Source organism: Maylandia zebra, linkage group LG15 (assembly GCF_041146795.1).
Source record: "Maylandia zebra isolate NMK-2024a linkage group LG15, Mzebra_GT3a, whole genome shotgun sequence".
Classification (NCBI taxonomy): domain Eukaryota; kingdom Metazoa; phylum Chordata; class Actinopteri; order Cichliformes; family Cichlidae; genus Maylandia; species Maylandia zebra.
In genome coordinates this window covers 13405493-13416847 of record NC_135181.1, presented here as the reverse complement: position 1 = coordinate 13416847, position 11355 = coordinate 13405493, and the positions used below count along the sequence as shown (strand labels likewise).

The 11355-nt window shown below is 42.2% G+C and overlaps 2 protein-coding genes across 4 annotated transcripts; both read left to right on the top strand.

Moving 5' to 3' along the window:
• The first annotated feature begins 293 nt into the window (after positions 1-293).
• Positions 294-2303, top strand: LOC143412758 (uncharacterized). The gene is made up of 7 exons (XM_076874542.1): positions 294-630; positions 989-1044; positions 1369-1468; positions 1578-1661; positions 1778-1833; positions 1938-2066; positions 2171-2303. The coding sequence occupies exons 1-7, from the start codon at positions 604-606 to the stop codon at positions 2301-2303; spliced, it is 585 nt and encodes a 194-aa protein (XP_076730657.1). The 5' UTR covers positions 294-603.
• A 103-nt stretch (positions 2304-2406) lies between these two features.
• LOC112436003 (ubiquitin carboxyl-terminal hydrolase 37-like) lies at positions 2407-11178 on the top strand. 3 transcript variants are annotated; one of them, XR_013093137.1, is made up of 15 exons: positions 2407-2532; positions 2637-2786; positions 2931-3071; positions 3195-3260; positions 3358-3489; positions 3582-3705; positions 3789-3940; positions 4046-4145; positions 4257-4333; positions 4507-4615; positions 4712-4769; positions 4931-5088; positions 5168-5231; positions 10718-10773; positions 11098-11178. XR_013093137.1 is itself a non-coding variant. In XM_076873941.1 (13 exons), the coding sequence occupies exons 1-13, from the start codon at positions 2414-2416 to the stop codon at positions 5183-5185; spliced, it is 1401 nt and encodes a 466-aa protein (XP_076730056.1). In that variant the 5' UTR covers positions 2407-2413; the 3' UTR covers positions 5186-5434. The 3 variants fall into 3 exon arrangements, 2 of the variants coding, with proteins under 2 accessions (XP_076730056.1, XP_024660885.2); XM_076873941.1 differs by lacking the exons at positions 10718-10773; positions 11098-11178 and having other exon boundaries at positions 2934-3071; positions 5168-5434; XM_024805117.2 differs by lacking the exons at positions 10718-10773; positions 11098-11178 and having other exon boundaries at positions 5168-5434.
• Positions 11179-11355: the final 177 nt, after the last annotated feature.

The window sequence follows — 11355 nt, the reverse complement described above, 5'->3', positions numbered from 1 at the left end:
TCAGCAAGGAATTTGCATTGTTACATTTTTATATAACTTTAATGCACATAAAAACAGCTGCTTGTTTAAGTGAAAATACATTGATGGTTTTTTTGCACTAAAATAGTTGTGGAGTTGTAAAGTATTTTGTCTAGTGTCAGTTATATCGTCAGTTATATCGTTATCGCAAATTTTCAAATGTATATCGTGATAAATATTTTTGGTCATATCGCCCTGCTCCCCACACACACACACACACACACACACACACACACACACACACACACACACACACACACACACACCAAGTTACTTTTGCACAATACTCAGCATTTTGCACATATCCATTGCACTGTCTTGTCTTGTTTATTTTTGCAATTTTTTGCACATTGCACTGTACATTTCAAGCATGTACAGTGGGGTTGCTTGGAGACGAGTACCACACAGTTCCAATGAGCATACATTCCAAAATATGCAAACTAGCCCCATACATTATGATGACATATGTTCAGGGTATGAACATTCTATGCTGAAAGCTTATAAATATACAACTATTGAACTTGTTTTCAGTTGAACTTTTGCATAGCACAGAAGATTTTCACTGCGATCAAATTAGGTTCAAAGATGTTCAAACGCTTTTTTCTCAGAAAGGTAAGTTTGACGAGACTTGTAGCACATTTCTCTGTATATTTTCTTACAGTAAATAAGCATTTTGAAGCTTTTAATGGAGCTTCATAGATGATTTTTGTAAAAACTGAATTTTGAACCAAATGAAGTATTTTGTATTTCATACCATAAACTTTAAAACTCAAATTGAGGCATGAATAAATTGTTTTTAATTTATTTAAACATATTCATATCGGTCCACTTCATGAGTCGATAGCTCACTAAATTGATAAATAATCTAAAATAATACCAAATTTTCTAACTGGACACTTTTCATGTAGAGCCTCCCTTGGAATGTTTGTTTTATGCCATTACTGATGTTGGTTTTCTTCTTTCTAAACAGAGATCAAAAAACCAAAACGTGGCAGAGAAGGAAATTCCTTCTACGTCTCAACAGAGGTAAAGAAATGTGACTCTTTAATCCAATGTTGCCGGAGATATTTATAGCAGTGGTTTAGTGTGAGCTGTTTTATTTCCCTTTTATTGTTGTTTTTCTTCCGCCTTGTGTGTTTATATCGTTTTTACTACTTCTAGTTTTGTCTATTATTTATATCGATTCAGAGATTAGTTGAAAATATAGAGTGTAAATGTACAAAATACATGATTTTGTTCATTTTGGTATTTCATAACAGTTATTATTTTTTATTTGCAATATCCAGGATGCGCTCCTTGTTAAAAATTTCCACTTTGAAAAATAACATTTACACTTTTGTCCTCGATCAGCGTCCCGGATGCTTCTGTTGCTGCCACAACACCTAACCATGAAAATGGTATAAAGAAGAAGAAGAAAATAAAATGGAGACACTTCTTCTGCTGTTTCTCGGTTTGCTTTTACAGAAGACATATGAAATGCATATTTTCCTTAAAATGTATTTGTTAATTTTAAGTGACTTTTCTTTTTTAATAACATTATGTTTGTTCGTTCTCTACAGGAAACTGACAGCGATACAGAGGCAGAGACCCCCACTGTAAAGCCACAGAAAAAGTCCCGCTGGTCTATTTTCAAATTCTGGAAGGTATGTTTTATGGAAAGAGTCACTATCATCAAGCATTTATTCATCACAATGAAATGGGAGCAATTAAGAGCAATGAAGCACACAGCTATGTCCTGTCTTTTGGTTTCTTTCTACAGAGAAGAAACCAGGTTGCTCCAGAAACAACAGGGGAACCTGATAAAAAGAGTGACAAGTAAGGGAAACTTTAATCTTCTCACTTTAAAGAAAAAATCTTTTGGGATCCTTCTGGTTGCAGATTTGATACTTAATCTTCTATATATTTGTATATTTTTGCAGATTAAAGAACCTGCAGCAGGACTGTACACCTGCCAAGGCAGCACCACCAAAAGAAGACTGCCTAGAAACAAAAGGTCGAGAACTGGTTGCTCCAGAAACAACAGGGGAACCTGATAAAAAGAGTGACAAGTAAGGGAAACTTTAATCTTCTCACTTTAAAGAAAAATTCTTTTGGGATCCTTCTGGTTGCAGATTTGATACTTAATCTTCTATATATTTGTATATTTTTGCAGATTAAAGAACATGCAGCAGGACTGTACTCCTGCCGAGGCAGCACCACCAAAAGAAGACTGCCTAGAAACAAAAGGTCGAGAACTGGTTGCTTCAGAAACAACAGGGGAACCTGATAAAAAGAGTGACAAGTAAGGGAAACTTTAATCTTCTCACTTTAAAGAAAAATTCTTTTGGGATCCTTCTGGTTGCAGATTTGATACTTAATCTTCTATATATTTGTATATTTTTGCAGATTAAAGAACATGCAGCAGGACTGTACTCCTGCCGAGGCAGCACCACCAAAAGAAGACTGCCTAGAAACAAAAGGTCGAGAACTGGTTGCTCCAGAAACAACAGGGGAACCTGATAAAAAGAGTGACAAGTAAGGGAAACTTTAATCTTCTCACTTTAAAGAAAAATTCTTTTGGGATCCTTCTGGTTGCAGATTTGATACTTAATCTTCTATATATTTGTATATTTTTGCAGATTAAAGAACCTGCAGCAGGACTGTACACTTGCTGAGGCAGCACCACCAAAAGAAGACTGCCTAGAAACAAAAGGCCAAGAACTGGACATCAAGCCTCCACTGAACAGTTCAGAGGACCTAGTACAGGTCATAACTACAGACAATCCCAGGTAAGTGCTTTTAATATTTTGGCCGATTGCTGATCACAATAAGAATTAGATGTTTGAATGCTTTTCTCCAGAGAGACAATGTTTGTTTGTTGTCCTGTTGTGCTTGCTATGCATCCCTGACTCCTTTCTTCTTTCTGCATGCAGCAGCACCCATAAGGAATGTGGTGAAAGTTCCAACCAGGTTAGAAACACCACTGAACATAGTGAGCCATCAGACCTGAGTTGGGACACTTTGCTTATGGAGTTTCTGGCACAAGAGGATGGATTGGAGCAGGTGTTTGACATGTAAGAGAAAAACGTCCTCCAAAATGTTTAAACTTCAAAGCTCATGCATACATGCACATACACTGCTTAGCTTCTTGACATCTTTCCTAATTGTGTGTTTGTGTTTTTACCTTTTTGCAATAGTTTAGGGAAAAATTTGAAGGATAGAAAAAAAAAGAAAAATAAAGTTCAGACTGTGGACCGCTTCGGGTGAGTACACGTGGTGCACGAGGACCAAAGCTCTCTTTGTCAAAGTGGAAATGAGTTATTTTACACTGATAGTGTAAACTTTGTGTATGTGTGGCAGGTTTCCAAACATTGTAAACAGCTGCTACATGAACTCCTGCCTGCAGAGCCTCTTCAACAATGAGGAGTTCATTAGAGATGTCAGCCGTCAGGAGACTTTGTGGAGAGCAGTCCCAGAAGCTCGGCTCTTAAGGTGCGCTACGTCAACCTTCTACTTTCTTCAGAAACCTGAAGAACAAAGATATCTAACACCAGAAATGTCTGTTTACCCTTTCCTTTTTACAGAAGGCTCATGAACATCAGGAACTGTCATGAATCAAGAGATTATGACCTTAAAAAACGCCGCCTAATGTCTTTTAAGAAGGCATTCAGCCAACAGGTTCCTGAATACGAAGGCAGTGCACAGAAAGTGCGTCAGCTATTTGGACATTTTGTTTTTTGCTTTACCTTCTAATGTTTATGTTCTAAATCTCCTCTGTGTTTTTCTTTCAGGACGCTCATGAATTCCTAACCTTTTTCCTCAATGAGGTGAAAAGCCTCTCACCTCACCTGAAGAGGGAAGCAGCTCTCCTGGGCCGAAGTTATACCTGCCCAGTAGAAGACCATCATGTTTTCAAAATGGAAAACATGAGGACATGCAAGAGGTAAGCCAGTCTTTCAGAAACACAGGGCTGATTGCAACATTTTCATATACCTCTTTTCCACCTACTTGATCGTTACTTTAACTACGTTACTCCTTAAATGTGTAGCTGCGGTCACCAGTCATCACAACAGGAGGAATTTACAAGCTTGTCCCTTGACCTGGTTCCAGAGGGGTCTGTTGAGGACATGTTAGGGACATACTTGAAGGTAAGATCACAAATTCCAGTAGAGATGTAGTATCACTGATCTTGTGTGTGTGCATAGGTTGTGATTTTTTTTTTCTACCATAAAGCCTGTTTTCTCTTTGCCGTTGTTTAGGAACAAAAAATCGAATTTACTTGTGACTGTGGAGGGACGACCTCGGAATTGAAGCAGTCTTTTGATACACTGCCAAGGTGAGTAAGGTCACATCAGAATTGATCGACTGACCTGATTTCCAAACTGTGGCGCACTAAACATCAGAGTTTTTAAGACAACACTTGAGCAGTCATTTTCTCCCATCTTCGGTTTGTGTTTGACACTCATTCTTCTTATTTTGTACCTTGGGTTTTTTTTTCTTTTCTGCCAGAGTTCTCATCTTTCACCTGAAGAGGTTTGGCTTTACAAAAACCCACAAGCTTCAGAAGGTGAATGACCCCGTCAGGCTGCAGAGGGACTTGGTGGTGTCATCCAAACAGGTAAAAACAGACTGCAGAACATCTCAGAGAATCAGCTTAATTATCGCACTGATGTGAGACTTTATGAAACTGATCTTTGGATTTGTTCCTTCTCAGGGTGATGGCCGTTATGAACTCATAAGCATCATTAGTCACTATGGAGGCACAGAATCAGGTAAAACAACTGACTTGTTACAAACAGAAAATGCTACTTTTGAGTGAAGGACTCACACACAAAAGCTTTTGATGTTTTAAGAAGCACTAAGTCCAAACCACTGTTTGCTTGAATCAGTTGACTTTTAGAAGTTGGATTCATTTGTCTTAATGTGATCTTAGGACACTACATCTGTCATTCTGTGCATCCTGAGGAGAGCCCACAGTCTACATCAGATCATTGGCTCACCTATAATGATGCACGGGTGCTCCACACAACTGGATCGGCAGTTTTTGAGGAACAGCAGCAGTCTGCCTACATCCTGTTTTACAAGAGAAACGTAAGAAGACACAGCAGCTGAGAGAATTTTGAAATGTCCTATTACCTTGTTAATCATTTTTCTCTTCATTCTAAAACAGGGTGTGGAAGCAAGTTAGAGCCATCATCGTGCTGAGAAGGAACAACCGTCGTCTCAGACCGCTGGTAAGTATTGCCCTTAGGAGGAAGGGTCCTCCCAGAGAGCCTGGTTCCTCCCAAGATTTCTTCCTCCAGGAGGGAGTTTTTTCTTGCCACCGTCGCCCCACATTCACCGGTCATTCACTAGTAGTGCACCACTACTAGAGATAGTCAGGACCAGTGTTTGGCTTGCTCTCTGGGAACAACAAATAAATTAATAATAAAATAAAATAAAGATATTATTGTCATGGGCTGAAAGCAGGGACTCAAGCGCAGAGCAGGTTGATGTCTCAAAACACAATTTATTTACACACCCGTGCAATAATATATACAGTGACGGGAAATTCAGGGTTCCAGGGGATTAGGGGAAGGCTCTCTCTCTCTCACGCTCGCTCACGTCCTCACACACGTTCGTACCGCGGGGAGGTCACAGGTCCGGGAAGATAAGCTGGAACAGGGAAAGGGAGATATCACTCACAAATCACGAAGGCATAAAGGTGTAAGACCACGGGAGCTGGAAAGGTAGACTAACGTCAGTAGCGCAATCATCCCGCGATGAGAGGATCTGTGACCCAGCCTCAAATAGAAGACGGATAATCAGCTGATCGCCAACAGCTGTGAGAGCCAAGGGCGGGAGCCAGCTGTGAGCTCCGCCCAGGCAGAGAGATAGGGGGAGAAAGAGAAAAAAAACACAAGTGTAGCCTTGTGAGGCCGGCTGGGCAGGCACGGGGACCATGACAATTATTTACTTATTTATTTATTTTTTATTAAAATTAACGTAACAACAAAAACAAAAATAACTAATAAAAACTAATTAACTAAGTATTCAACTGTGTTTTGTGAAATTTGTAATGAGTCTCAGTTAAGTTGATGTCACAGAAGTTTCTGAATCAACCATTTAGATTGTTCAACAAACAGATTTACTCAGGTAAAGATGGTAAGCTGGAGCACTGGTACCCTTCTAGTTCAGTTTAAGTTTTTAGACAAATATTCCCTCATTCAGTTGCAGTTTCTGCTTACATTATACATTATTTAGCTGCAAATGTTTAGCTGCAAGTAGCAAAGTCCAAAAGTGACAACATTTCCACTGCACTCTCTCCAGAAATGGCATATAGAACTTTTGATCAAATTAGACATTTATCCTTGAAAAATCCATGAAAATCTTTAATTGTACCTTTTATAACATTGTGGTGGGGCGTGGTCTGCGGTGCCGTGCAGGGAGGGCGGACGCACCTGCACGGCATCCTTAATCACGCCCGCCTAGTTAAAAACACGGGGACTCAGGGGTTTGGGGATTGTTGTGGTGAGATGTAAATAAAGATGGCTCCGAATGATACTCCGTGGTCCCGCCGTGCCTTATTCTCGCCACATTGGTGCCGAAACCCAGGAGGCAGCACGGCGGGTCCGTATCGGAGCCAGGGAATGGAGGAGCTGGCCCAGATGGTGGCCGAAATGGTGGCCGCCCAGCGGGAGCAGGCGGCGGCGGAGGGAGTAGTAGTGACGACGGAGGAGTCGCGCGATGGGCTGCTCCAGCGGGGAGCGACGGCAGTGACGGATGGACCGCGCAAGGAGCTGGAGGTCCCCGTGCCAGGGGAGCCTGCTCGAGTGGAACTGGCGAGCGAGGCGTGTGCCACGCTTGAGATCGCCGTGCTCACCAGATCGGCCTCACCACCACCAGAGGCCAGTACACGCCACACCTCTGCCCAGCCACCTGTGAGCTGGGGCTCACGACTGTGCCGGCCGCGCCGGGTGCACACGCCACGCGTCCGACTTCCGAACCAGCTTGGCCTGCACCGCTGGATTCGCGGGCGGCCACCTGAACTCGCACCTCCCCGTCGCTTGGCCGGGGCCTGGGGGCGCCAGCTGTCCGGGCTGATTCCCTCTCCCACTGGCGGTGGGGGAGTAGGTTCGGCCGGATGGCTCCCCAGCCTCAATCAGGCGATGGGGGTATGTGGTGGGGCGTGGTCTGCGGTGCCGTGCAGGGAGGGCGGACGCACCTGCACGGCATCCTTAATCACGCCCGCCTAGTTAAAAACACGGGGACTCGGGGGTTTGGGGATTGTTGTGGTGAGATGTAAATAAAGATGGCTCCGAATGATACTCCGTGGTCCCGCCGTGCCTTATTCTCGCCACAAACATTTTAACAAGTTACTGTCTCCTGCTGCATGTTTCTTGTTTTGGCTTAACTTCATCAGCTCAAAAAACACACCGTGCTGTGGTTTACTGAAAGAACTCATGTACAGGACACACTGAAAGCAGGTTTACAACGTTTAATTAACAAAGTCAAGATCAGTTAACAACAGCTGAACGAAAGATTTACTTTTTCTCGTCGATAAAATGGTCAGATGAGGTCCATGCCAATGTGCTCAAATGGTACCTCCATTAAGGGCAGTAAGGGCATAAAGGCACTTTTGGAATGGCCAGCTGGTTCACCAGCTGACACCACTGGACGCACAACATCAGCGCACATCCAAACAGATTCTTGGCCAGTAAAATCGGTCAATTTTTGGGTCCAGAGTCTTATCTTATTCCAGGTGACCAGCCATCGAGTTGTAACGAGCCACCTAAAAAAATCATTTCTCAGTGGCTCTTCTGCGACCAACAAGTAGATGTGTTCTTCCATTTTACAAGTGTCACGACACGCTCAACATGGTCTGTCGTTACAAAATGTGGAAATGTCAGGGCGCACTATTTGACTATCAGCTCTCATCATTTGATCAAAGGGCGAATTGCATAGTGCCATTATCTTCTGTGTAGCGAATTGCTGGAACCGGCAAGCTGAACGCGGCCCAAACGCCACGTGTCCCTATTGGCTGTGTGTGCAGCCCAGCATACTGCCCTATTGAGCTACCAAACCCCAACCAATCAGTTTTGAGATTTAAGGGGTATGCTAGCCGCCAGCTAACCGCAGCCGTTACTCTATGCATTTCCCCCCGATCTTTCATTTCCACCAGTACTATGGGGTATTTGTGAATATCCATGACTGAGCCGGACAGGTCGCCAGCTGGTCTTTGGCCAGGGTGATGGCAGTTTCGAGGTTCACCGGCTAGTGATAGCAGACTCACTTCACTGTCCTGGCCGGTAGCCCCCCCCCACAAATTTCTCTAGCACTACCATTTTCAGCAATCCAGCCTTTCTAAGTGTGGGGCCAGGCTGCAGCCACCTGGTTTAGGCAGAGGACTGGTCCTCCAGCCCCATTTGCCCCATGAAAGTTGCTGTGATGGTCTTCTGGAGAGACTGATGGCAGCCACTTGCAACAACCGGAGGGCACGTTCCTTCCCTGGCCACCAACACACATAATGTCACATAAACAGAAGCAGAAACTGCTGGTAAGTCATCAAATACACTCATGGCTGAACACCAACACAACTGAGTGAAGTAAAACATTAACTTACGGTCTTATGAACGCACACACTGTCCGTTGTTTGGCTGCCGTTTGTCTCTGAACTAAAGTTGCGGACATGCACCCCGATGGTGCATTCAGGGGGCATAGGAAATCCCATACACAACCCTAACCCTTTTGTACAATAGGTGCAATTACTAGTAGGCTGAAGGGTTGCGCTAGGGGCCATCTGTAGAGATGTAGGGTCAACAACCTGTCTGTGAACGTGGACAAAACAAAAGAGATGATTGTTGACTTCAGGAGAGCACAGAGAGCTCACTTCCCACTTAACATCACTGGATCCTCTTTGGAGGTCGTCAAGAGCACCAAATTCCTTGATGTCCACCTGGCGGAGAACCTTTTCTGGTCCCTTAACCCAAGCTCCATAACTAAGGAGGCCCAACAGCATCTCTACTTCTTGCGGAAGCTGAGGAAAGCCCATCTCTCACCATCCATTCTCACCACCTTCTACAGAGGGATTATCGAGAGCGTCCTGAGCAGCTGCATCACTATCTAGTATGGTAACTGCACCGTATCAGATCGCAGTACCCTACAACTAATAGTGAGAGCAGCTGAGAAGATCATTGGAGCCCCTCTCCCCTCCATCATGGACACTTTTAGCACCCGCTCCATCCGCAAAGCCACCAGCATTATGGAGGACCTCACACACTCTTCACCCTGCTGCCTTCTCGAAAGAGGTACCAGCAAGCCGTCAGACTCCTGAACACTCAGTGACTGGACTGATACACACACACACACACCTTCACACATCGCTACCAAGCACTTATCTGCAGTATCTCACACACACACACACACACACACACACACATATAGGGCTGGGCTATATCATACCGTTCACGGTAATACCGGTGTAATTTTGGGCAACGATAGGAAAATGAAATATCGTGATAGAATATGGGTAAAACGCGCATGCGCAGTGCCTATGTTTACATACGCACATGGCGGCGACACAGAATGAGAAGAGCGAAAGTGGAGCATTACGGCTATATTAGGCAGGCGCCTCGCGGAGTGATACGTACTGTGCTTCAACATAATATTACTGTATTGTGTGTGTATAACCTCTTTTTAAGTTTAGTGGATATTATACATTGTTATGCTCAGGATATGTCGGCCAATTTCCACTGGAAATGCCTTTTGGTTAAACTGTCAGCAAGGAATTTGCATTGTTACATTTTTATATAACTTTAATGCACATAAAAACAGCTGCTTGTTTAAGTGAAAATACATTGATGGTTTTTTTGCACTAATAAAGTCGTGGAGTTGTAAAGTATTTTGTCTAGTGTCAGTTATATCGTCAGTTATATCGTTATCGCAAATTTTCAAATGTATATCGTGATAAATATTTTTGGTCATATCGCCCTGCTCCACACACACACACACACACACACACACACACACACACACACCAAGTTACTTTTGCACAATACTCAGCATTTTGCACATATCCATTGCACTGTCTTGTCTTGTTTATTTTTGCAATTTTTTGCACATTGCACTGTACATTTCAAGCATGTACAGTGGGGTTGCTTGGAGACGAGTACCACACAGTTCCAATGAGCATACATTCCAAAATATGCAAACTAGCCCCATACATTATGATGACACATGTTCAGGGTATGAACATTCTATGCTGAAAGCTTATAAATATACAACTATTGAACTTGTTTTCAGTTGAACTTTTGCATAGCACAGAAGATTTTCACTGCGATCAAATTAGGTTCAAAGATGTTCAAACGCTTTTTTCTCAGAAAGGTAAGTTTGACGAGACTTGTAGCACATTTCTCTGTATATTTTCTTACAGTAAATAAGCATTTTGAAGCTTTTAATGGAGCTTCATAGATGATTTTTGTAAAAACTGAATTTTGAACCAAATGAAGTATTTTGTATTTCATACCATAAACTTTAAAACTCAAATTGAGGCATGAATAAATTGTTTTTAATTTATTTAAACATATTCATATCGGTCCACTTCATGAGTCGATAGCTCACTAAATTGATAAATAATCTAAAATAATACCAAATTTTCTAACTGGACACTTTTCATGTAGAGCCTCCCTTGGAATGTTTGTTTTATGCCATTACTGATGTTGGTTTTCTTCTTTCTAAACAGAGATCAAAAAACCAAAACGTGGCAGAGAAGGAAATTCCTTCTACGTCTCAACAGAGGTAAAGAAATGTGACTCTTTAATCCAATGTTGCCGGAGATATTTATAGCAGTGGTTTAGTGTGAGCTGTTTTATTTCCCTTTTATTGTTGTTTTTCTTCCGCCTTGTGTGTTTATATCGTTTTTACTACTTCTAGTTTTGTCTATTATTTATATCGATTCAGAGATTAGTTGAAAATATAGAGTGTAAATGTACAAAATACATGATTTTGTTCATTTTGGTATTTCATAACAGTTATTATTTTTTATTTGCAATATCCAGGATGCGCTCCTTGTTAAAAATTTCCACTTTGAAAAATAACATTTACACTTTTGTCCTCGATCAGCGTCCCGGATGCTTCTGTTGCTGCCACAACACCTAACCATGAAAATGGTATAAAGAAGAAGAAGAAAATAAAATGGAGACACTTCTTCTGCTGTTTCTCGGTTTGCTTTTACAGAAGACATATGAAATGCATATTTTCCTTAAAATGTATTTGTTAATTTTAAGTGACTTTTCTTTTTTAATAACATTATGTTTGTTCGTTCTCTACAGGAAACTGACAGCGATACAGAGGCAGAGACCCCCACTGTAAAGCCACAGA